We start from the raw sequence: 24,418 nt of genomic DNA on the forward strand, positions 1-24,418 counted from the left end.
GTTTGCTGTACATTCTAGAAAAGATACTCTAAAGCAGAGGCTCACCTTTCCTCTGTTCACGTGACACAAAAGACCTATGGAGAATTGTCTTCAACATGGTGATTGGAAGAAGGACAAGTTCAGAGGAACAGTCATAGCAGTTCTGATGTTTCTAGTCTCCACAAAATTATGCCCTGTTGATGACTTTCTTTATTCTGGATTTTTTCCCCCGGAGGCAGTATTTAATAGTAGTAGTAATGTAGTAATGTAATATTTCTTGGTGATAACAACTTCAACATTTTCAGCTTATTAACATTATAATTTCAGTCACTTCTTAGTACCTCAGTTTTTAATACATCGTAGCTTCCATTTGTTGATGACTTTACAATGATCCTTATAATACAACATGATGTATGCACTACTAAAGTCCTTCTTTTATTGTTTAAAAAAATGAGGTGAAAAGGTGTTATTTGACTTACTATTAGTCACATGCCTACCAAATGGTAGAGCTATTTTCCCTATATTGTTCTCTTTTATTGTTGTAAGTACGGAAAAATATTTGCTACATGTGCAATTGTGGGGTCATGTAAGGATATGAAATGACCAAGTTAGGATGCCTTAGATTTGGTATTTGATATATTTGTAGACAATTTGTTGGTAGGCAAAGTGGTTGAAAGCCTTGGGAATTAGTATGATGTATTCGACAGAATTCAGTTCTCAACTGAGGATATGTTCGTATTACCTAAGTATATGATTTCCTTATGTAAAAGTTTGATGTTGTAGCTTAACTATGTAGGACTCTGGAGCAGGCTATCAGAAGAAATAGGCCTACCCTAATTTTAGAAACTGTCTTGTTGCTGTATTTCTTTCCTCTCAAGCACTGATCAAATTCTCTTCCTTCTCCACGCTAATTCTTTCTTGGGTTTCTGAATCTGCACTGGTGCTCAACATTTAGAGACTGAAGCAACGGATTATAGATTAATTCTAAAATTCCAGAGTGGAATCACATGGATTACTCTGGATCCTTGGTACATCCACAGCCAAATTTTACTAGTATTTTTAAGGATTAGGTGACAGTGAATTAATTCAGGAAGTTTTGAGAATTACGTAATGATTGTATTAGTCTAGTAAGATGCTTGTCATGTAGGAAGACAGCTTTTGTGGCCTCTCAAAGTATCATGATAATGAATGATGATAATTTAGCGAATCTTGTTATAGATGTTGATGCAACTGGGATAAAACCTTGAAAATACTTGGAAATGATTTTTCCCACATTTTCAACACACATTTAATTGAGTGCCTGCCCTTGCTACACATTGTGTGGGATATTGGAGGTGTATAGATGTGAAATAACTGCCTCCTCTACCTAACGAACTCACATTTAGTGGTTTGTTGAGAGAAAGAGAAAGGGAGACAGAGAGAGAGGGAAGAGAGAAGTGAGTATAGTTTTGTGTGGTACTAATTAAAGGCAGTGGGTTACTTTTATTGATTTCCATTAAATTATGCCTCTATTTAGAATACCATTTCTCCAAGAGTAATTAAATTCCTATGTCTAATGTAGCTTAAGTGTTACCCTCTAGAAAAGGATTTGCAAGATTTAGTCCCAGGAAAGGTGTATTGTATTAAACATGTAGATTTCTAGGAATGACACCATGTCTGTAAATCAATCTTTTGGGAAGTCTCTGTGGCTCAGTCAACTGCACCTCTGACTTCGGCTCAGGTCATGATCTCACAGTTTATGGGTTCGAACCTGTGTCAGGCTCTGTGCTGACAACTCGGAACCTGGAGCCTGCTTCGGATTCTGTGTTTCCCTCTCTCTCTGTCCCTTCCCACTCATACTCTGTCTCTCTCTGTTTCTCAAAAATATATAAACATTGAAGAAAAATAAAGAAAAAAGAAATCAGAATGTTTGGACGGTGCTGGGTTATGTGGGTTTGTATGAGATATGTTGAACAAGGTTTTCTGGTGATTCTTTGCAGGTGTCAAGGTGTATAGCTGATATAGAAATTAATTCAGTCGAACAGTCTTTTATTTTAAGGGGTTCCTAGCTGACTCAGTTGCTGGAGCATGTGACTCTTGACCTCAGGGTTATGAGGCCAAGCCCCACACTGGGCATGGAACCTACTTAAAAAAATGTTTTCTTAAATCTTTTATTGTTTGGTGCTTGTAGAGCATCCCCCCCCCTCATAATATAATCCCCCTGGTGATTATATTACCAGTTGTGTATTATTTATTTTCATTACTACTAAAAGGAGTTTTGCTGTTCTTATAGGATGATATCTCCTTTACCTTGCCTTCTGTATTCCAAGAGTCTGCCAATTTGTTTGGAGCTAATTGTATCTCTGAAGATTAGACTTGAAGCTTTGTGGTTAATTTCAAAAGCATTTCTTGAATATGGCAGATCCAGGCTGAAATCTATACAACATGATCCAGAAGCCATGTTCCAAAAGATTTTTTCACTGGACCATTAACAGAAGAATAAATGCTGATTCTTTATTCCAGACTAGCTTGATTTCAACAGCTTTTATTTATATGTTTTTGCATATATTATACTCCCAAAAGCTCGCACTAGAAAGAAAAATAGTGTTTGTATTATCAGATTTTTATTTCACATAGCTTGGAATCAAATCAATTGTAATAAAATGATAGGCTATGAAAAAAGAATTAACATGTAGCCTTACTTGCATCTTATATGGTATAAGATTTATATGTGATTTGGCTTAATATAATCACAGATTAATGTTTTACTATTAATTTTAATCTTCGTTTATGTCATGATTCCACTATTTACAGGAGTGTTAAAATATTTGAACAGATATAAATAATAAGACTCCATACTTTATTCCACTTGGTCAGTTTATTTATGAATAGTTTTAATTAAAATATATGTTATATATTATGTCGCCTGTTCTGTTTCTCTCAATAAACAATAGTCAAGATGGCAAACTCCTTTTTTTCTCCTCAGTAAACTCAAATAGATGAACTTGTGCTAAGTTATTTTATCAGCGTCTGTTGGAATTTTTCAAATCACTAGAATATATTTTTCTACATTAAAATAGGATTTTATTAAAAATATATCTTTTGTGTCTTGGAATCAATTTGGGATTGCTCTGCTAGAAAAACAAAAGTGAGTTTGAAAAAAAGATAATGATTATAATTATGTGCTCATGTTTCATGTCATTAAACAAAAGCAGAAAGTCTTCAGAAGCGTATTTTAAGCAAGCATAAGTAAAACATAAAAACAGCATTTAGTTATCTTTGTAAGCATGGGCTTAGTAACCCATAGTTCTATAGTGAGAGGGAATCGACATGTATTTGGATATGTTGTTTTGCTTAAGTATTGATTTAGCTTCTTTCAAACTGCATGAAAAATGCCTGCACAGAACGAATGATGATCTCTTGATGGAGAGAAGAAATAAGTGTGTTCTAATGATGAAGATACATTAAATGCATAGAGATGTGGTGCTAAAAAGTGGCCTTAGAAATAGGTCCAGCTTTGTTTACCTGAGAGTTCTTTTCTAGGCATTATCTTTACTTTCCAAAACCTTCAGCAAACCATTTCTCAAAACTCATTGACATTAAATTCTCATTTTCTTTTCTTTCGTTTTTTTTGAACTTTATTTATTTATTTTGCAAGACAGAAAAAGCGACGGAGGGGAGACAGAAAGGGGGGAGAGGGAGAATCCCAAGCAGGTTCTGCATTGTCAATGTGGAGATTGATGTGGGGCTCAAACCACGAACCTTGAGATCAGGACCAGAGCTGAAACCAGGAGTCTGATGCTTAACCAGCTGAGGCACCCAGACACCCCAGATTCTCATTTTCAGTGTAAACCATCACTTGCAAGGATGGTGGTTTCTCCTTAGACATATCATCGCTACCCCCCTTGAAGCAGGTGGAGTTTCTCTTTGGCATTCCTCCTGTATGCAACCTATCAGTTAGAAAGAAGAATCAACAGGGTCAACATCAGATAACATTCACATTGTTAAACAAAATACACTCCAAACCATACCAAAGGATACAGACCAATTCATTACAGGGATTGCTCTGAGTAGGGAAATTGATCAAGGGAGGTGAAGAAGGGGAGTTTCAAGGTTACTTGTAATATTTTATTTTGTATATTAAAGGTTTTAAAGCAAACATAAAAAAGGATAAAGGTGAATTCTGAGTAATGGATTTCAGACTATTTTTTCTATGCTTTTCAGTATTTTTAATCTCCCCCCAGATCACAAAAATAAAAAGACTTGTGGCTAAAAAGTGTCAGTGGCTAGCAGTACTCTCTTTAGAATCTTTTCTCTTCTTGGAGCACCTGGGTGCCTCACTCTGTTAAGTGTCCGACTTTGGCTCAGGTCATGATCTCTTGCTGCTTGAGTTCTAGCCCCACTTAGGCTCTGTGCTCCTGGACCCTGCCTCAGATTCTATGTCTCCCTCTCTCTCTGCCCCTCTCTTGATCACACCCTGCCTGTCTCTCAAAAATAAACATTAAAAAAAAATTAAGAATAGATTCTTTCATCTTCTTTAATTTTGAGTTATTTCCATTTTTGATAAAAGCAGTACTTTTAAAATTTTGTTCTCTGTGTGTCACAATTTCACTGAAATAAAGTAAAATTAGCAAAACATGTATATTGTAACCACTAGAAAATCATCTGTCAATCACTGATCACATGATGTGTTTGTGTGTATTGTCTGTGTATGTGTGTGCTAGTTTTATATGGTACATGGATGTATATAAATACCCTTTAGAAGCAGGGATTATGTCCTATATTTTTATTCACTCAACACTTTTATATAGCAAGTATTTAGTAAATATTTATTGAGTAAAAGTAAACTCTCTATATGTGTTATCCTAGATTTTTTCCCTCCCAGTCTGGATGTGTATTTACCTAGAGATCACAGTTATCAAGTATTGAAAAATGCCAAATTTATCTCATCCCGGTTGACATGTTGGAATTTTGTAACTTTTTAATCTCAAATCCGAGTTTCCAGCCTGCCTTCTTCAGTCAACAGATCTTTTCCATAGTACCATTGTTTCTTTATAGAAATGTTTTAAATAGTATGTAAGTATAACAGATGTGATTTTAAAAACATATAAAGCAATTTCTCTATACATTAAGATTTTCATAGTAATATCTTTGTTCACCAGGATATAGTAAGTTGCTCAAAGACTTCGATAGAATTCTGCTGGGCATATATATTTATATGAATTTTTTAAAGTTTATTTATTTTGAGAGAGAGAAAGAGCAGGGGAGGGGCAGAGAGAGAGGGAGAGTGGGAATCCTAAGCAGGCTCTGCCCTGTCAGCATGGAACCTGATGCGAGACTCAATCTCAGGAAAAGTGAGATCATGACATGAGCCAAAATCAGAGTTAGATGCTTACCTGACTGAGCCATCCAGGTGCTTCTATATTTATCTGAATTTAAATAAAATTTGCTTATGCATCGTTTTATGTGCGCTAGAAAAAACCACTGTGCATTATTTGCCATTATTTGCTTATAGTTTTGGAAAGAGAAGAATATTTTTACCTTTTACATGAAACAGTATTAGATTAGGAAGTAAGGTGTTGTCTACTTGAGGTCTTCCCTACTTCCTGTCAGCATAAGAAATGCTAAGGAAATGTCACACCTCACTATCTTTTTTCAGTATTTCACAAAACAAGGTGAGAAAGCAGAACACTAATGATCTGCTTTCTTTTCTCATTCTTTTTATGGTAAAAAGAAAATAAAATAAAATTGAGCTCATTTTATTACTTACTGTATTAAATCACTATATTCCTGAATTGCTTTTGGACCACCATGTGGTGGCAAGAGATTTTATGTAGGGCAAAATACAGTGCAAATTATGAATCGTTAAGGTGCTTACATTGATTTCAGTCATGTATGTACATGTTGAAGTGGTCATCAGTGATTATAGTTGTAAAATAGCCTAGTCTATGAAGTCACGTTTGTAAGATTCAAATAGCAAACCCCACTGAGTTTATTAGCATACAAATAAGTAGAAAATATAAAGGTAGGTATTTATCTTCGATGCTATAAAATGTTAACTGAATTTCCTAAATCCCGTAGTTAGCAAATAGCACCAGAATTTGAAATCCGATATGTTTGATTGAAAAGTGTGTGTCCATCATAATATTATACCTCCAAAGTAATTGTTTGTACCTGTACACTTTTCTTCAAAACATAAAAGTCTGTTCAGTCCCCTAAGTCAGCTATTTTCAGAAGGTAATCATTCAAATGATTACCCTGATTCTTTTGATATGTTAAGAACATTTGATGAAGATAGGCAAAACTCACTAGAGTAATAAAAAGTTGTCAACATAGGCATAACACAATAAATGGCTAATCCTTATTGGGTGTTAACTATTTGTACATTAATTACATAACATGCATATTTTACTTGAATTCGTCCATTGTGTAGATCTATTACCTCTTTATTAGAAAGAAAAATGTTGACATTCTCTAGCCAAAGACATTGTTTTGATTTAGAGATGTTTCTTGAATGATGTTTCTAAGTCAATTCTTTATATTAACATGAGTATCAACATTATTGGGGTCTAACTGAACTGTCATGATCCCTGAAGGTTTCCTTTCAAAGCTATTAAAGAAAATTCTTTGCAATCAAATATTTCAGAAAACTTATATTTTTCCTCTGCAATTAACATACAGTCTAGGAAGCATATTATATACAGGTTTGGAAAATAGTTTCCGAGAGAAAATGTATTCAGGTATTGTTAAGGAAAATCATAGAATTATTTCAGTGTATACTGTATAATTATATTGCTCTTATTAGACTTTCATATCACCTGATAGAATTCAATGCTAGTGGAAGAGATAAGGATATGACAAAAAAGTGAAGGTTGAGAATGAAGAGGCCTTCAAGGGAGCTGATCTTTCTTTAATCTGATAAACCTCTCCATTCTCTATTTCTGTTTCTCTTTCTTTCTTTCTTTCTTTCTTTCTTTCTTTCTTTCTTTCTTTCTTTCTTTCTTTCTCTCTCTCTCTCTCTCTCTCTCTCTCTCTCTCTTTCTTTCTTTCCCTTCCTTCCTCCTCCTCCTCTTTTTTTTTTTTTTTCTCCTTACAGATCAGTGCATATCAAAGTCTTTTTCTCTGACAAAGACTATTCTCTCAGGATCTGAGGGCAAGACCTATGTAAAGATAGCCTCCCAGCTGATATATGATGGTGCTGTTGTGTTTTTAGTCTTTAGCAATTTCTGAACATTTGCTGGGAAATTTTCCATTAGCCTGAAATATTTTTCTACCAGTGTTTCTGGTTTTGGTACTGCCATGTCTTCATATGTTTTCTAAAAGACTGAGGATGTTAACATTTTTGATGAGTTTAATGGAGACTAAACATTGGTTTTGTGATATGAGCATAAGCTTCCGAGTCAGAAAGCTTAGGTCCACGTCCATTTTGTTAAGCTTGCGAGTGCTCAAAATAGTCTTGTAATGATTTTCTGTTTTAAATGCTCAAATCAATAGGTAGGTACGGATGTGTATATTATTAATACATCTATGACATTGTATATATACTTATTCTCATATACACATGTGAATTTTCATATACACATAGGCTGTTTTAGTTTTTTTGTTTTTGTTTTTGTTTTTTAATGTTTATTTGTTTTTGAGTGACAGAGCGGGAAGAGTGTGACCAGGGTAGGGGCAGAGAGAGAGGGAGACAAAGAATGTGAAGCAGGGCTCCAGGCTCTAAGCTGTCAACACAGAGCCCGATGCAGGGCTTGAACTCACCAACCCCGAGGTCATGACCTGAGCCAAAGTCAGAGTTTCACCTATTGAGCCACCCAGGCGCCCCTGCTGTTTCATTTATAATAAAGCCATTTAATGAATTTGTCTGGCTATCTTAATAAGGGCAGAATTCAGTTCCAGTTTTCTCTAAGGAACTTGTGCCAAGTTGTGTCTTTTGTATCTGTACTTGGTTCGATTTTAATGTTTGATACTATCTTAAACTGTACTATAAATTAAATGAGAAAAAAATACACGTTTTTTATTCTGAATTAAGTTATTATTACAGGATATACTTATATAGCCAATTATGATTACTATAGCCATAACTATAGTTATACACTGAGCAAATATTCACATTTTATTAGGTAGGAATTTTATCAGTCTTAACGCAAATTGCCTTATGGCATTTAACAGTAGATAATTGGCTTGAAAAGTAAAAATGTCACCAGAATGGAAGTTAATTAAGGACTTGAAGTGTCCAAAAGACATGTCAGTTTTCTAGAAGTCGTGGCTAGCTGGTCTTTTGCCACAGGAAAGAGCACCACCAGCAGCTGTTTATTAGTTCCTAATACAGACTTCTTAAGTGTAAAGTTCAGTCGAATGTTTTATCACAAATTTTACTAGATAAAACAGATTTCATTAAGTTTTAATGAACAAAGAAGTTAACATACGTGCCTTTCATGATGATGCATTTATAGATTTCTGAGCTGGGCATATAAAACTTAGCAACTTTCAAGCTTCAAACCAACCTCTAAAATACACATTTTTTTTTTCTTGTACATAACTATCTATCTTTAGGTTTCTACAGCCATTTCAAAGTCTTGCAGTAAATGGCATTACTTCATAAAATTAGTGTTTAAAAATTACACGTATAATTTTTATTATGTATATATTGTATATATATAATATATATAATAATCAGAAATAAAGGTGATTTGAACTCTCCTCCTGGGAGAATTGTCTTTTATAAGTTTGCTGCCCTTATTCATCTCTCTTTCACTTTTTTTTAAAAATAACTAGCTGTGATGATTAATGTCATTATGGCTTGTTAAACATGGATTATGTTCATATTATAAGCCATGTGATTCTGGATCAGATCAGTTAAGTTGTACTTTGTTATGCTTTCCAGGGTCAATAACAGCATGGCAGTTAGAGTGGAGCTTTGAAAAGCATGTCTGGCGCTGAGGGTGAATGTCCCCGAGTGTGTTCTTTGTGGGACATCTTCCTCGTGTGTGTTGTGAAAGGAAAAATTTTAACATCCTTCTCCAAGACATAAAGACATTGAAAAGTTCTAATATTTCTTCATTGAAAAAATTATTTAACTTATTTATGTGTTATCCAATATTTTTGTTTAAATTCACAAAATGCTTGGGGTGCCTGGGTGGCTCAGTCGGTTAAGCGTCTGACTTTGGCTCAGATCATAATCTCACGGTTCTTAAGTTCGAGACCCGTGTCAGACTCTCTGCTTACAGCTTGGGGCCCGGATCCTGCTTTAGATTCTGTGTCTCCCTCTCTCTCTGCCCCTTGCCCACTCGTGTTTGTTCTCTGTCTGTCTCTCTCTTTCAAAAATAAATAGACATTAAAAAAATTTAAAAACAAAATGCTTAAGTTTATCATTTGTCATATACATAGGAACATTTAGTTGTTCTTATATTGCCTGTTAAAAATAAAGGAAGACTTGTATTCTGAATTCTGTCAAGAATATGCTTCTTGTTTATTTTCTCATTTTGTCTTTTATCTTCCCATCCTAAATTTTCCCTACAAACAAGTTGCTCCCATCTCTATTTACTTTGCCATTTTATTCACTTTTTGCTACATTTTCACACTGAATTTGACTTTTCAGCAGTATTGCAATGCAATATTACTGAAACGTATACACTTTTTTCCTTGATTTTTGCTTTGTTGAGCTTTTTCTTTTTGTTACGGCTAGAAAACCTTCGGTTACTCTTCCTCGTCTAATTTCTAACATTTACTAGCTCTTCTTCTAATCCATGTTTTCCTAGTGGCTGATAGACTGAAACCATTGTCCTTTTAAGCACACTAGAGAGTTTTCTTTTAAATTCTTAGGAATTCTTAGTTTATAAGATCTCCCATCAGGCAGTATTTTATAGCCCTCAGTAATCCCTCCTTAAAAGTTCAGAAAGTGAACAGATTATGGTTTTGAATAACTGAGAATTGAAGTCAGTAGTAATATAAAAACTGACATAAACGTATGTTTCCATTATATAGTGAAGTCTGGACTTCCTTTGGAAGAGTACTCATTGAAGCATAGTTCGTAATGAAAGATCAGAAACCACTGATCTTGAACCACTAATCCACTACGAGACTTATACTTTTCTAAAACCTGATTATTCCTGTCCTTAAAAATGAGTTTAATATTTATATTTATTGTATTTACTGGTAATCTCTTCCTATTCTGCCACTGTCTTCTAGCTGTTGGAGGCAGGCCACGGGTGAACTCAACGTTAAGTTATCTTTTCAAAGAGACAGCATAAAAATGAAATCATAATTAACCCTCAAAGCTAGATAGCTAACATTTACATTGCTTTCTGCCTGGCAGGCACCTTTCGAAGCACTTTACATGTAGTAACTCATTTAATCCTTTCAACAGTCCGTGAGGCCAGCTTTGGCATTATTCACCTGAGAAACCAGAAGAGATTTAACGTTTCCCAGGTTTGCCCAGCTAGAATGCAGCAAGGTTGGTGTTTAAGCCTCGGCAGTCAGCTTTCAGATCTGTGTTCTTCATCACTAAATGTCACTGTCTCTTGTAAAATCTTATCACATGGAAAGCATAATAGTAACACTGAGAAATACAAAGAGAAAAATCTGAAAACTATTAGAGAAAGAAAAAAATAGAATTTATCTATAAAATGTCATTAGCAGACTCAAAACAGACTTGTTATCTCCAGCTGAACTTTTAACAGAGTAACATTTTAAACGTGCTAAAGTAAAAGTCAGGCTAGAATTCTCTAACTATGCTAACATACAAGAACGAATGTGAAATCAGGCCATTTTCAGATGATGTGCAGATTCTGATAGTTTGGTACTCACAGGTTATCTCTGAAAGAAGAAGAATGTATTTCCTCCAGAAGGAAACTATTATATTTTTATGGCTTTTTGTAAAAACAAAAACAGAAAAACCTTAATATGCTATTAAGAACGTGCCTAGTTATAGTAGATAGTACATATTTATTGATCTCTCAATGTCATTTCCTTTCTATTTATAGAGAAATACATGCTATCAAGGTATTTACTAAAGACAGGGTGCTACCAAGATGAATATACTCTACTCATTCAAGCTTTTTCTAAAACTGAAATGTTAGTCATTGAAAGAAAGCACTCAGGGTGCCCGTATCCTCTGCTGCTGCAGAGCTAATAAGCAACGGTATTCAAGAATAGTAGGTTATTTATATTACTTAAGAGTTAATATACACATAGCAACTTTAGTAGATTAGATTACTGATTGAGGAGTTGTGCATCGTAAATAAGGAGTTTCTCTTGCTTTTTACGTCCTTATAATTGATTTGAAAACCTCAGCACTGTGTGTATTCACAAGTGTGTATTCATGTGATCATTCAAATTCTAAGATACAATGTTTCCTTTTCAGCGCTTGGCTTTGGAAGCAGAGAAGGTTCAAGCAGCCCACCAGTGGAGAGAGGATTTTGCGGTAAGGATCCTTTTTAACCACTTAAGTAGTAACTTTTTGTGCTTGATTGTTATGATTACATCAAGATTTTTGAGTGATAGAATCTTAAGATGATATGAGACCAAAACACAGCCACATTTTGTTTCTTTAAAAAATTTGCTTTTGGGGCGCCTGGGTGGCTCAGTCGGTTAAGCGTCCGACTTCGGCTCAGGTCATGATCTCGTGGTCCGTGGGTTCGAGCCCCGTGTCGGGCTCTGTGCTGACAGCTCAGAGCCTGGAGCCTGTTTCAGATTCTGTGTCTCCCTCTTTCTCTGACCCTCCCCTGTTCATGCTCTCTCTCTGTCTCAAAAATAAATAAATGTTAAAAAAAAATTTTTTTTTAAATTGCTTTTGGGTAATCAGGGCCATTAAGTTAGTCATGATGTTCTTGCTTGTGTTCCATATTAAAACAAGTCTTTGGAAATGTTCTCCTATAATCAAAGTTATTTATAAAATTAATGATATTAAAAGAGAATTACATTATAATGTCTGAATCATATTTATAGATATGAATATACTAGTTGGCAAACAAGATGCATTTTAACAACTTTGAGCGTGTGAGAATGATATGCATATTACAGTCACCTTGGTGGTGGGCAGTGTGATTGAAGTGAGAATGAATGAATTAAACTTTCTAAAATTTAATTGGTTCCACTTTGGCTAGATGCAATCTTTCTTTTACTGTGGTCTACTTTCAGAAGTTCCAGTTGATATTAGCGTTTCTATATATGTTTTTGATAAACTTTTGCTAATTATACAGATAGCAGAAATTTTCCTTGTAATCAGTTTTGTCTGCTTATTTATCTTTCATCTGTATTTCCTTCTCTTCATGTGTTCATCCATCCTTTCATCGTCTTTTTTTCTATCTCTATGTCTGTGTATCTATCCGTATATCTATTAATACATCTATGAATGGATTCAGTATTTCAACTTACCTCATCTTATCTATTGATCTATCTGTCTTGTTATAGCCAGGGGTACAGTGAAAAAGTTTGCCCTTAATAGTTAAAATATTTATCTTACATATTTGAATTATTTCATTTATAGTGAAAATCTCTATAGTTTCTGATCATAGAAAAATTCCATGTAACTAATTTTGGGCATGTTTAAAATAGGGTATGGGTGACAGCTTTATTGTACTATTAAATTGGTTTTGAATGTTGTAAACAAAAGTCTCAAATTTGAAGGGAAGAAAGTTGTGCTTCAGAGGACCCAAAATTGAGGTTCGTGTCATGTAGATACGGGCTTAGTCCATAATCATTTGTCATAGCTAAGTTCACAAAGATCAATTCATCATCCATAATATATAAAGAAAAAAAATGGTGATTAAGTTAGAAACATAAGTTTGAGTATTGAGGGCAGATTTTAAGCTTATCCAATGAAGGGCTTTACAACGTTGTTAGTTTCTTTTAGATGAAAGGACAGCAAGGTTGAATTTTTTGTTGTTGTTTCTCAAATAGACAAAAAGCAGCCACACTAATTTGCCCCCAAAGACATCTGCTTGGTTAGTTAATATTAAATGGAAATTGCTCTCTTCCTCCCAACTCAGTGGTGGTATAGGAAAAGAAATGCAAAGGCATAACAGGTATAGAGCAAGACCATGTATTCTGCTTAGAGTTGGTATGGTACAACTGGTGTTGTCTTGGTTTAAATTCTGAGTCAGTTTTAATTCTGAGAACTCAAAAAAACATAAAGTTCACGCGGATCAGCTTTTGTAATATATTCCCTTGCTGTTCGTAAACTTTTCTTTGCATGAAAGGAATTTGGTAATCTTTCTCAGTCATCTATTAGTTACGTGTCTTTTTTAGCTTCCGAGGGAGAAATGATGTGGTAAAGAATAAACTGGCAAGCAGGGTTGTAGTAATGCCTTTATATCATTGGTGTTGTTTTATTTAACTCTTATGTTCTCGCTTTCGGTTTGTAAGAGATTCTTGCCCAGATATATTGCAAACTCCTTGATATCATAAAATCATTAACACTAATTCAACATTTGGGCAATGCTGTAATTCTCCTTGCAGAAGTAATGGGCAGCCAGTGTAGAGGAACCAAGAAACCCTCGATGTGTGTTAACCGTTATCATATTTTTCTGAATCCTAGCCATCATCCCTTGTAAGGCACCCAATCATTTATATATTGCTAAGGAAAGGAAAAAAAGAAGCCAATTAAATTATGATGCGTGAGCAATGTTAAGATGTGTTCTTATCTGTCAGATGTTAAAATGTGAAAAAATTTACCTTGAAATGTCATCGCTGTCGTCTCCTTTCTCAGTGCCTGTCCCCAAACAGTGGCACTGCTAGCGTAAGTCATGCAAGAAGACGAATCGGTCCCATAATGACACAGAAGCCGTTACTAAATTGTACACAGTTAAATAGAAAATAAGTGGTTTTCTCAGTGAGTGTTAGGAGTTCTTGGCAAATAGTGACTACCGTGTAAGAGAATTCTTGAACAAATTCTGTTCTTAATTTCCCCCTAGATTACCTCACAATTTATTTAGGCCCTATGAACATATTGATTGACAGAAAAAGAGATTGTTAAAAGGAAAACAGGTTAGTCCACTTTAGAGCTCTGTCAACTCATTTCCTGAGTACCCTTCTTGAAGGACCGTCAACAATGTTCACAGAATATGTGTTGGTCATAGTTTGTACCCTGAGAATGGATATTTTCCATATCTTACCAGGCCAGCCATACCTGGTCTTTACAGTAGTCCTTCCTATTTCAAGAGCCCTTCGAAACGCCGTAAGTTATTTTATGTTTGAAGACTAGAATGTGAATTCAGATGGCCTAATCTTCAGATTCAAATATTGCAAAAATGCGACACACTTTTTTCTTTTTTTTTTTTTCTTTCTGGAAAATCAGATGATACTTCAATTCCTATATGTACCACGGTTAGACAAATCATTCCAAGCCATAGACAAATCAGATTTAATCATCAACATTAAATTTCCCCTTATTTTAGGAGAGCACACAAAATAATTGCAAGTTTTATAAGTACTTTAACCAAACATTTAAAAATGTTTAATTTGGAGCTAAATGCTACTGTATTCCAAAATGTCTTCTTTTTAAATTTTATAATCCTTTCATCTCTTAAGATAGAAAACTATTTGCATTGGTGCGATAGTTCTTTAATGCCACCCTTTAATAATTTAACACTGGGATGATTTAGAAGGCAGAAATGATTTCATAAAAGGTACATTAACATTTCAAAAAGATACGATGTTTTGATTCTTCCCTCAAGTATTAGTAGGCAAATTTCATTAATATTACTTAGGCAAAATGTTGATTAACACTTCCTACTCTTTAATGTAGAGAAATCTCAGGAACAACAAGAACAAAAGGCAAAGCACTGAAATGCTGGCAACAAGGAAAGGCTCGTGTAATTCACACTCTCCCTTGGCACCACTCAGTTCCCAATTGAATGTACAATTGCGGTAACAAAGGGCATACACTCTAAATGGATGAAGATTTATGCGGTCATGCATTTACAAGTTCAAACCAATATTTGTAAATAAGCTGTATCTACCAGCTGCCTTTCGGGTCTCCATGCAACTTACGGGTGTGAAAGGTGATATTTCATGTCACTTATGATGGACAGATTATTAAGGGCAGGTGGGAGAAGCAAAAAGAGAGCTTAGACAAGGAATTGTTCTGCATGAAATAATTGCTGTTATTTCTACCAAACAGATCTTTTCCAATTGCATTTGAAATCTCATTTGATTACATTGCAATGGTTGGTTAACTTAAGCAATTTTGTTTCCAACTAAGCCTGCAATATTAATTGTACTTACACATGTATAAACATAAGGGGTGCCTAATTTGTATTTTAATAAGTAGGATCTTTATGTATGGCTTATTAGCATCAGCGTGTTACTGCGCAGACTGAGTACAGACGGCTCGAAATTGGCCAGTAAATAAAACATTTGAGGAGCCTTTTTTTAGCTTCAGCTTTACAGAGAAGCTAAATTAGAAGGTGAAATTTTTTTTCTAGTGAAGTTGAACGTTATTGAGTGTCAATCACGCTAACTTGGTTCTCCTAATTTAGAGTTATTTTTATATATTTTTAAAAAAATCACTTTGCTCAAATTGTAATTTGAAATGTTGCTTTTAAAGTTTTGTGTTTATAGGAGTTAAATTAATAGGCACTGGCCTTATGTATTTAATTATTTCATCTATCTTATTCATTTCATGGAAATCCATCAGTTCTGTTGACTGAGGCACAAACAATTATCAGTTTGTGAACTGTGAAAACATACTATATTTATTTTGGTTACCTCGTATAAAGATAAACACTATTCTAAGTTATACAGTGGTATAGATTCTAGATATGAAAGAACTGACTTTTTAGGGATAAAAATTGGGGGAGTGGCATTCTATATTAATGAATAAATGAAGGAGTTTAGTAGATTACCAAAATGATTTTAGACTCTGACTGGATTTAGTCTTTTTTTTTTTTTTAGTTTCTACCTTTGCTTGAATTGCCCTTTTGGGAGCAAGAGGTTGCCTATTTTAATATGTTTTTGCTACATGTCTTTCAATGTTTTACTACTGTTTTCTTTTAAGAGTGTTGTCAATCTCTTCTCCTTATGAAGATAGATCAAAAGGAGCCACAATACAAAACTGATTTCTCCCAAAATTCCAGGCAACCAATTTATAGCAAAGAGGTATATTTATGGTGCTTACTCTTTTTGTTTCTGCATACATACGAATGTCCATTGTTAGAGCATTATAGTAAGCAAAGTTGAAAATAATAACCATGAGCTTTAAATTGTTAGTTATTCTGGGTGATACTCCTTAGCTGTTGTTTTTATACTGAAAAATAGGAGCTAAATATTTATATATCAATTACCTATATAATAACATTGGTTTCATATTTAATAATTTTAAATAGTTACTAATAATTTTCCTAACTTCACTTTCTAATTATGTCTGTTAAAGCAAGGCTCATATGACAGTACATGACAATACAATTGAACCCTCTAAAGTAAGACATCATGATAATATGTTTGGGACATTGTAAACTTAGATCTAAATAGGACTGTGTAAATGTTTCTCGTTCATTTCTGTCCCCCTCTCTGGAAGGGAGGGAGAAGTTGCAAAGGACAGCTATCACTGACTTAGGAAATGAGGAGATGGATGGTGGATCTCTGTATTTTCAAGACCATTCTGCTGCCTTAGTATCCTAACCTTGAACTGATGGAAACGTTGCTAAATTATTGGGAGATTTCTGGAATAGTGCCCGTGTTCTAAAGATTCTAGCCATCCACAGCACCCAGAATCACCCTCGTTGCCATTTAAGCTAGAGTTGATTACTGGTGCCCACTTGTAGCTGTCAAAAGAGAGCTGTCTTAAACTTAGCTATTTCGTTAACCTCTCTATAAGTTAGGTTGCATTTTATTAAAAATTTTGGACACCAGTTAATTGCATTAAGGTGGGGTTTACTGTATTAATTTTTATAAAATGTATTTCTTTTACTATATAAAAGAAATAAAAAGATGAAGAAAAATGTATAAGCCTTACAGATCACTGCAACTTATACACAATGCATAGTCTGCAAAGGTTTGGCCTGTAACCTTCTGTCCATTTTTTTCCCCCTTATTTAAAAAGTTTCAGTGACTCTCCGTTTAGCATAAATGGCAGACCAGGCCCTTCAGGGTCTGCTACCCTCTTACTTTTCCTAAATTTTCTATTGCACCATCTCCGCAGCAGCTGTTATCATCCTGAAATTCTAAAACCGAAACAGAGTGAAACTTGACGTTTCTGTAAGGCGATGTTCTTTACTTCATCTTCAGACTTTTTAAAAACTGCTGTGCTGCCTCCCTGTGAAGATAGTTTTGCTAACAGTACAAAGGAAAGAAGGTTGATGCCGAAGATACAAATAGAATAATTTCTGACATTTTAGAAGCCCTCCATTCCAACATTTAAAAAATGTTTTATTTATTTATTTTGAGAGAGAGAGCAAGCGCATGAGGAAGGGGCAGAGAGAGAAAGACAGAGGATCCTAAGCATGCTCCATGCTTTCAGTGCAGAGTCTTGCTCAGGGCTTGAACTCATGGACCAAACTGTGAGATCACGACCTGAGCCAAAATCAAGAGCCGGACACTTGACTGAGGGAGCCACCCAGGAGCCCCCATCTTCAGACTTTTTGATGATGTCTGCCTAGGAATCTGCTCTTTCCAATTTCCTTTCAGGTTTGATCCCCTAATCTTGGATTTGTTGTCTGTTTTCTGTAGGCCCCTTATACCCAGTATATATTCCTATTCAAATATGTACTCATTGCATAATTTTCCTTTTTCTACTCTCTTTCAGCGCTGAAATGCAAACTTTCTGGAGATAAGAACTATGGCTGATGCGTTGCTAAGAAAATTGTAGTCTGGTATACCATGCATAGCCCACAGTAGCCTCTATGTAATTTTTTAAATTAAAAGTTACCTAGTTGTAGTTTTGAGATAGCTATTTTTACTATAAACGTTATGGTCAGTTGTACTGGAGATATAGTGAAAAATTTATTTGAACAGCAGTTTTTATGTCTGAGTATATTTGTCCAGAGCCGTGGCATGGTTATAGAACACTGGGCTTGAAATTATGCAAGTCTGTTTCGAATTTTGTCTTTGCCACTAACTGGCAATACAATTTTCTGAAGATAACAGCCTTTTGAATATCAGTTTATGTAAAAATGCTTGCTTCTGTAGTCTCTACCAGCATAATTATTTCTGTTAGTTGCTCGGTAATAGTCTCTCTATGCTCCTATGAACCCTCTCTCTCCACCAAGGAAAATGTTTTCTAGAAACCTCATGACTTGTCCATGTGTTCACCAAGTAGGTTGACAAAAGTCCCCGGATGGCTATTCACATAGGCCAGAGAGCATCTCCTAACTCCCATTGCTTCTGTTTTCTGCTTGCCATCATTGCCCCCATGGAAGAATACAGTTCTGCTCAGCTTGCTGTCACCTGGTGCATCCCAGGCTGTCAGAGTGTGTCCTATGTAGACACAGAGTGAATGGCTCTATTCCCAACCATAGAGGTTTTTAAAACTATTTTAGTTAGTTAATATACAGTGCAATATTGGTTTCAGAAGTAGACTTCAGTGATTCATCACTTACATATAACACCCAGTGCTCATCACAGGTGCCCTCCTTTATACCCATCATCCATCTAGCCCATCACCCCGATCACCTAACCTCCATCAACCCCCAGTTTGTTATCTATCATTAGGAATCTCTTGTGGTTTGTATCTCTTTTCTTTCCACACCCCCTTCCCATATGTTCGTGTGTTTTGTTTCTTAAATTCCACATATTAATAAAATCATGTATTTGTCTTTGTCTGATTAACTTATTTCGCTTAGCATAATACATTCTAGCTCCATCCATGTTGTTGCAAATGGCAAGATTTCATTCTGTGTGATGGCTGAGTAATATTCCATTGTGTATATATGTATATATATATATATATATATATATATATATATATATATACCATATCTTCTTTATCCATTCATCAGTCGGTGGACACTTGGGCTCTTTCCACAGTTTGTTGTTGATAATGCTGCTATAAACATTAGGGTGCATGGACCCCTTTGAACCTGTATTTTTGTATCCTTTGGGTAAATACCTAACAGTATAATTGCTGGATCATACGGTAGTTCTATTTTTAATTTTTTGATGAACCTCCACACTGTTTTCCAGAGTGGCTGCACCAGTTTGCATTCTTACCAGCAGTGCAAAAGTGTTCCTCTTTCTCTGCATCATCGCCGGCATCTGTTGTTTCTTGTATTCTTCATTTTAGCTAGTCTGACAGGTGTGAAGTGGTGTCTCATTACGGTTTTGATTTGTATTTCCCTGGTGATGAGTGATTTTGAGCATCTTTTCATGTGTCTGTTAGCCATCTGGATGTCTTCTTTGGAAAAAGTGTCTATTCACGTCTTCTGGCCATTTATTCGCGGATTATTTGTTTTTGGGTGTTGAGTTTGATTAGTTCTTTATTTTTTTATATAATTTTTTTAATGTTTATTATTTATTTTTGAGATAGAGGGAGAGACAGAGTACAAGTAGGAAAGAGGCAGAGAGAGAGAGAGAGACACTGAATCCAAAGCGGACTCCAGGCTCTGAGCTGTCAGCACAGAACCCTGATGTGGGGGCTCGAACCCACTAACCGTGAGATGATGACCTGAGCACAAGTCAGACGCTTAACTGACTGAGCCATCCAGGTGCCCAGTTCTTTATAGATTTTAGATACTAACCCTTTATCCGATACGTCATTTGTAAATACCTTCTTTCATTCCGTAGACTGCCTGTTAGTGTTGTTGTTTTTTTCCTTTGCTGTGCAGAAGCTTTTTATCTTGATGAAGTCCCAATAGTTCATGTTTGCTTTCGTTTCCCTTGCCTTCAGCAACATGTCTAGTAAGAAGTTGCTTCGACTGAGGTCAAAGACATTGCTGCCTTTGTTCTCCTCTAGGATTTTGATGGTTTCCTGTCTCACATTTAGGGGTGTCATCCATTTTGAGTTTATTTTTGTGTTAGGTGTAAGAAAGTGGTCCAGTTTCATCCTTCTGCACGTTGCCGTCCAGTTTTCCAACACCATTTGTTGAAGAGACTTTTTTCCATTGGATGTTCTTTCATGCTTGTTGAAGATGAGTTGTTCACATGATTGGGGGCGTAGAGGGGTTTCTAAAACCTAGGTAAATAATATTTGTATGCGCCATTTGAAAAAAGTAGAAGCTAATGCAAAACTCCATTAAATCAAATATCAAATTCTTAAAGTTTATTGCAATAAGAATAGAACATGATATCTACCTTCTTCACAAAGTTTATGTGTACAATACAGTGTTGCTGACTAGGTACGATGTTGTCTCGCAGATCTTTAGCTCTTATATACCTTGCTTAACTGAAACTATATGCCTGTTGATTAATAACTTGCCAATTCTCCCTCCCTTCAACCCATGGTAACCACCATTTCAGTCTTCGATTTTATTAATTTGCCTATTTTAGATACCTTATGTAAGTGGAATCATACCTTAACTTGTCTTTGTGTGCCCGGCTTATTTCACTCGGCGTAATGTTCTCAAGGTTCATCCATGTTTCCGTGTAGCAGAATTTCCTACGTTTTAAGGGCTAAATTATATTATGTGTGCTATTTTCACTACCTTCTCTTTGTAGATGTGTTCATCTCTTGATGGACTTTTGGATTGTTTCCACATCTTAGCTATCATGGGACTGTTAGTATCTCTGAGATCCTGATTTTAATTCTATTGGATATATACTCACAAGTGGGACTGCTGGATCATATGTAGTTCTAATTTTATTATTATTATTTTTTTTGAGTAATCTTGATAGTGTTTGGTGTAGTGGCTGCACCATTTTGCATTCCCACCAAGAGTGTGCAAGGATTCCAGTTTCTCCGTCTTCGACAATATTGTTGTCTAATAGCTACAGACTCAAACATAAGAACTGACACTGTAAGACTCCTAGACTAAAAGCTTCATGACATTGTTTTTGGCAGTGATTTCATGGATAAGACACCAAAAGCCCAGGCAACAAAAACAAAGTGAGACTTCACAAAAGGAAAAAAAGCGGAATAACAAAGGGAACAATCAGTACAGTGAAAGGTAACCTGCAGAGAAAATATTTGCAAACCATGTATCTGGTAAGGGGTTAATCTTGAAAACACATATGGAGCTCATACAAGCCAACAACAAAAATAGCATCCCTACAGGTTTTTAATCACCAGGGCTCTGAAGCTGGTTCTCATAGTCCCTGTATCATAAAGTTCCTGAAGTAAAGAGTTCATTCATGGTTTATTTAATACTTCTCTCAATGGGGGCATAAACACCTTTCTTTAGGAGTCTTTGAGGAGACTTTTTTCTTATCATATCCTCCTCTTCCTCAGTGTCCCTTTGAACTCTCGTCCATGTATTTTTCCTTTAGGAAACAACCTGTTGACCTCCAGCAAATGGATGTGTGAAAACAGATTCCTAAACCTTTTTTCAACTCTCTATCTATATGGTCATAGTTCAAGTTCAGCATGGAGGACCCCACTGCTGTATACATTCATATCTCCAAAAACCTGTTTGAAATTAAATGAGATAGTTTATGTAAATATGCGTAGCACTTTGGAAGGTCTTCAAAAATGATCATTTTAATAGAGCAGGCACTGCCTCCTTCTAGATGCATTTCTTCCAAAAAGTTGGCCTCTTCCTTTTTAGTGGTTAAGTGCAGCTAGTTACAACTTGAGAAGGAAAATGTGCATTGTCCACAAGAGGCGGCAGATGAATACTGACTGAACTGACTTAAATTCTACTTAACTTACATTTCATTTATGGAGTAAGACTGCATTCGCATAGAATGACTACACTTGGAAGTGAGCAGAGGGCATGAGGGTATCAAATTAAGTCTTTAATTATTTTTGATGTTTGTCTTTATCTGTGTATGAAGTTCTGGTGTGCTTGCTACCTAAAACAGCTCTGGTGCACCTTTCTATATTTAAAAAAAAATGTATTTGACAGGAACGTTAGGGGATATGGACACTAATACATGTATTTATTTACTGCAGATCCTTGTGGACTGGGGCCCTGGGGCAATAACTCCCTTCCCAGAGATAATTTTTATCTTAAGAATAACATCAGATGCTGGAATAATTTCAGTTTAGTGGGGTTGGAGTTATGTTAATTACTTTGCTCACATTACTATGGCAAAGAGAATGCTTCAGGAATTGAAGAATCGGCCTAGAGAGCATTCTTTCTAAAGGGTTACCCCCGTGGCGAAACTTGGAACTTTAAAATAAAGAACCTAAATTTGAGGAACAGGCAATTTATGTAGGTCATGGAGTTCTGTCACTAATAGGATACATTTGGATTTGGGGGGCTGCCTGGGATAGCTGCCCATGAGGACTTCGGGTTTAGTGAACTGGTTTAGCGGGAGGGATATTATGTGTCCAGAATATAAGAAAGCCGCTGAAACAGGGTTTTGGCTAATGTTGAGAGTGTGTATTTATTGTACCCATAAGCTTAGTTTAAAAAAAAAAAAAAAGTCTGTAAGTAGATAGAAGAAAGTTTTGAGATATCCCCGATTTAAAGCTGACAGGTTAAAAAAAAAATGGAAAGGAACCTAGAAAATATTCATCTACAAGTTTCAACAATTATGTAGCTGGACTTTAGCCCTGGATTTCAATACACATAAGAAAAATGCTATGGGACTTTAGGGGAATGACCAACTTGCCCCATCCGTGCAAAATGACCAGTTTCTTGGAAGCTTATGCCTTTTGTTATCTTCTAACTTTCCAAAACAGCCTGTCAACAGATTTATTCCTCATGCTATCCTCTCTCTAATTAATCAAGACTTTCTTTTTTCCTTTTACTTTCTCATCAGTATACAAACTTGTTTTGGTATCTTCTGTCATTAAATCAGTCTATCTATCTTGCCTCTTTTAGCTTCACCATACTTCTTTGCTATCTTATACTGCTAAATTCCAAGGAAATGTACACCCGCACACTCTCTCCATTTTCACCTTTGCCCGCTGGCCAGCCCAGTCCAGTTTGAGTGCACACTGCATCTGTGTCACAACTGTTTTGTAGTTTGCATTTACCTCCATGTCATCGAATCTAATGGGCATATTCTGTGGATCTTTATAATTGGTCTGTTGATCTCATTTTAATGGACCACCTCCAAGTTCTCCTTTCTTCAAACACTTTATTAGTTTTCAGGAAACCCCACTTAGCCGATTTTCCTGTTTTCTCACTATCCGTTCCTTATCAGTTTCCTTTTTAGTACTTGTTTCTTTACAGTGGCTCTAATCTTGTCTAAATTTAGGGCTGTCATAGCCCTCTTGTCTTTACTGCCCATGCTTTGTCCCAGGACACCCCATCCATTTCATTGTATTTAAATATAATTCCACACAGGTCTCTTTTCTGAGTTCTAGGCTCATTTATCTAACTGACCACTTGTTTCCATTAATAGTTATCTTGCCTGCTTGTCACGAACATGCTCAGATGAACTGCTGTTTCCATTCCTTTCTCCCCTCGTATTCTGCTCATCTGTTGATTTTCCCATCTCAAATAATGTCAACTTCTCCCAAGTTAATTTCGTCAAAACGAAAGAGTAATCCTTAATTTCTTTCTCTGCCATAACCCCTTATATAATCCATGTGTAAATTCTGTCAATTTCAAATATATCATGCAACTATTTATTTCTCTTCATCTCCATTACCACCGTCTGTGTCCAATCTCCCACCCCAGCCTGTAGACAGATAATCTTGAAATTGTTAATCAAATTATGAATCAAAGAGTCTACCTACTGCCCTGTAGCATCCACAAATTTGGTTTATATACATAGTTAAAAAAGATTTTATGTTGTCAGTTAAACAGAAGAGAATAATCATGAGGCTTTAATCAACAGTTTTATAAGCAAGTGGAAGACACAGCTTTGTATATCCTTCTGGCACAAATGTTTTGCGAATCAAGTAAGATGAAGGAGTTTAAAATCTTTAAACCAATAAGACAACCAAATATGAGAACACAGTAGTGTAGGTGACACAAACCTGAATTTAGAAAGCAATGTGTTGCTTTTCTCAAACTGCCCATGAAAGATATGCCTATATGGTAGCAGCAGTATTAAAATCAAGGCAGCACAAGTGAAACCAAGTTTTAAAAAAAAAAAAAAAAGTCCAAAATGTTACTGTTAAATTACGTTACGATTAATGGCACAAAAAAAGTGAAGTTTTATATGAATTCAGGTTTAAAATAACAGTTACAAATGCCTTTTTCTGCTTCATCAGAAGACATACTGTGATCTAAGTAATAGAGCTTGTAATTGCTGAATGTTATAGGAAATTAGTTATCATGGAATTGTAGTATTGTGTGTTATGGGGTATATTACATGTTAATTAAATTATTAGATTCCAAAAACTATAAAATTGCTGCATTGCAAGAATTGCTTTACTTTGTGATAGTGCTTCACCACTGTGGGAGAAATTCTCCTGGGGATCTTTTAAGAACCACCTGGAAGTCGTTTTTCAAAGTCTTCCCTAATG

The 24,418-nt window shown here is 35.5% G+C and overlaps 1 protein-coding gene across 9 annotated transcripts in view; it reads left to right on the forward strand.

The window, feature by feature from the left end:
• CACNA2D1 (calcium voltage-gated channel auxiliary subunit alpha2delta 1) overlaps positions 1-24,418 on the forward strand; it is a 495,580-nt gene that overhangs the window by 252,771 nt on the left and 218,391 nt on the right. For 8 of the 9 annotated variants that reach the window (XM_040472796.1, XM_040472797.1, XM_040472798.1 and 5 more), the window contains exon 4: positions 11,324-11,383. The exons of the other annotated variant lie outside the window; for it this stretch is intronic. In XM_040472796.1, coding sequence (XP_040328730.1) covers positions 11,324-11,383 — 60 coding nt within the window. The remainder of the gene's footprint in view (positions 1-11,323; positions 11,384-24,418) is intronic. 9 annotated transcript variants of the gene reach the window in all.

This window comes from Herpailurus yagouaroundi, unplaced genomic scaffold, assembly GCF_014898765.1.
Source record: "Herpailurus yagouaroundi ecotype Mexico unplaced genomic scaffold, PumYag 100, whole genome shotgun sequence".
Taxonomy (NCBI): domain Eukaryota; kingdom Metazoa; phylum Chordata; class Mammalia; order Carnivora; family Felidae; genus Herpailurus; species Herpailurus yagouaroundi.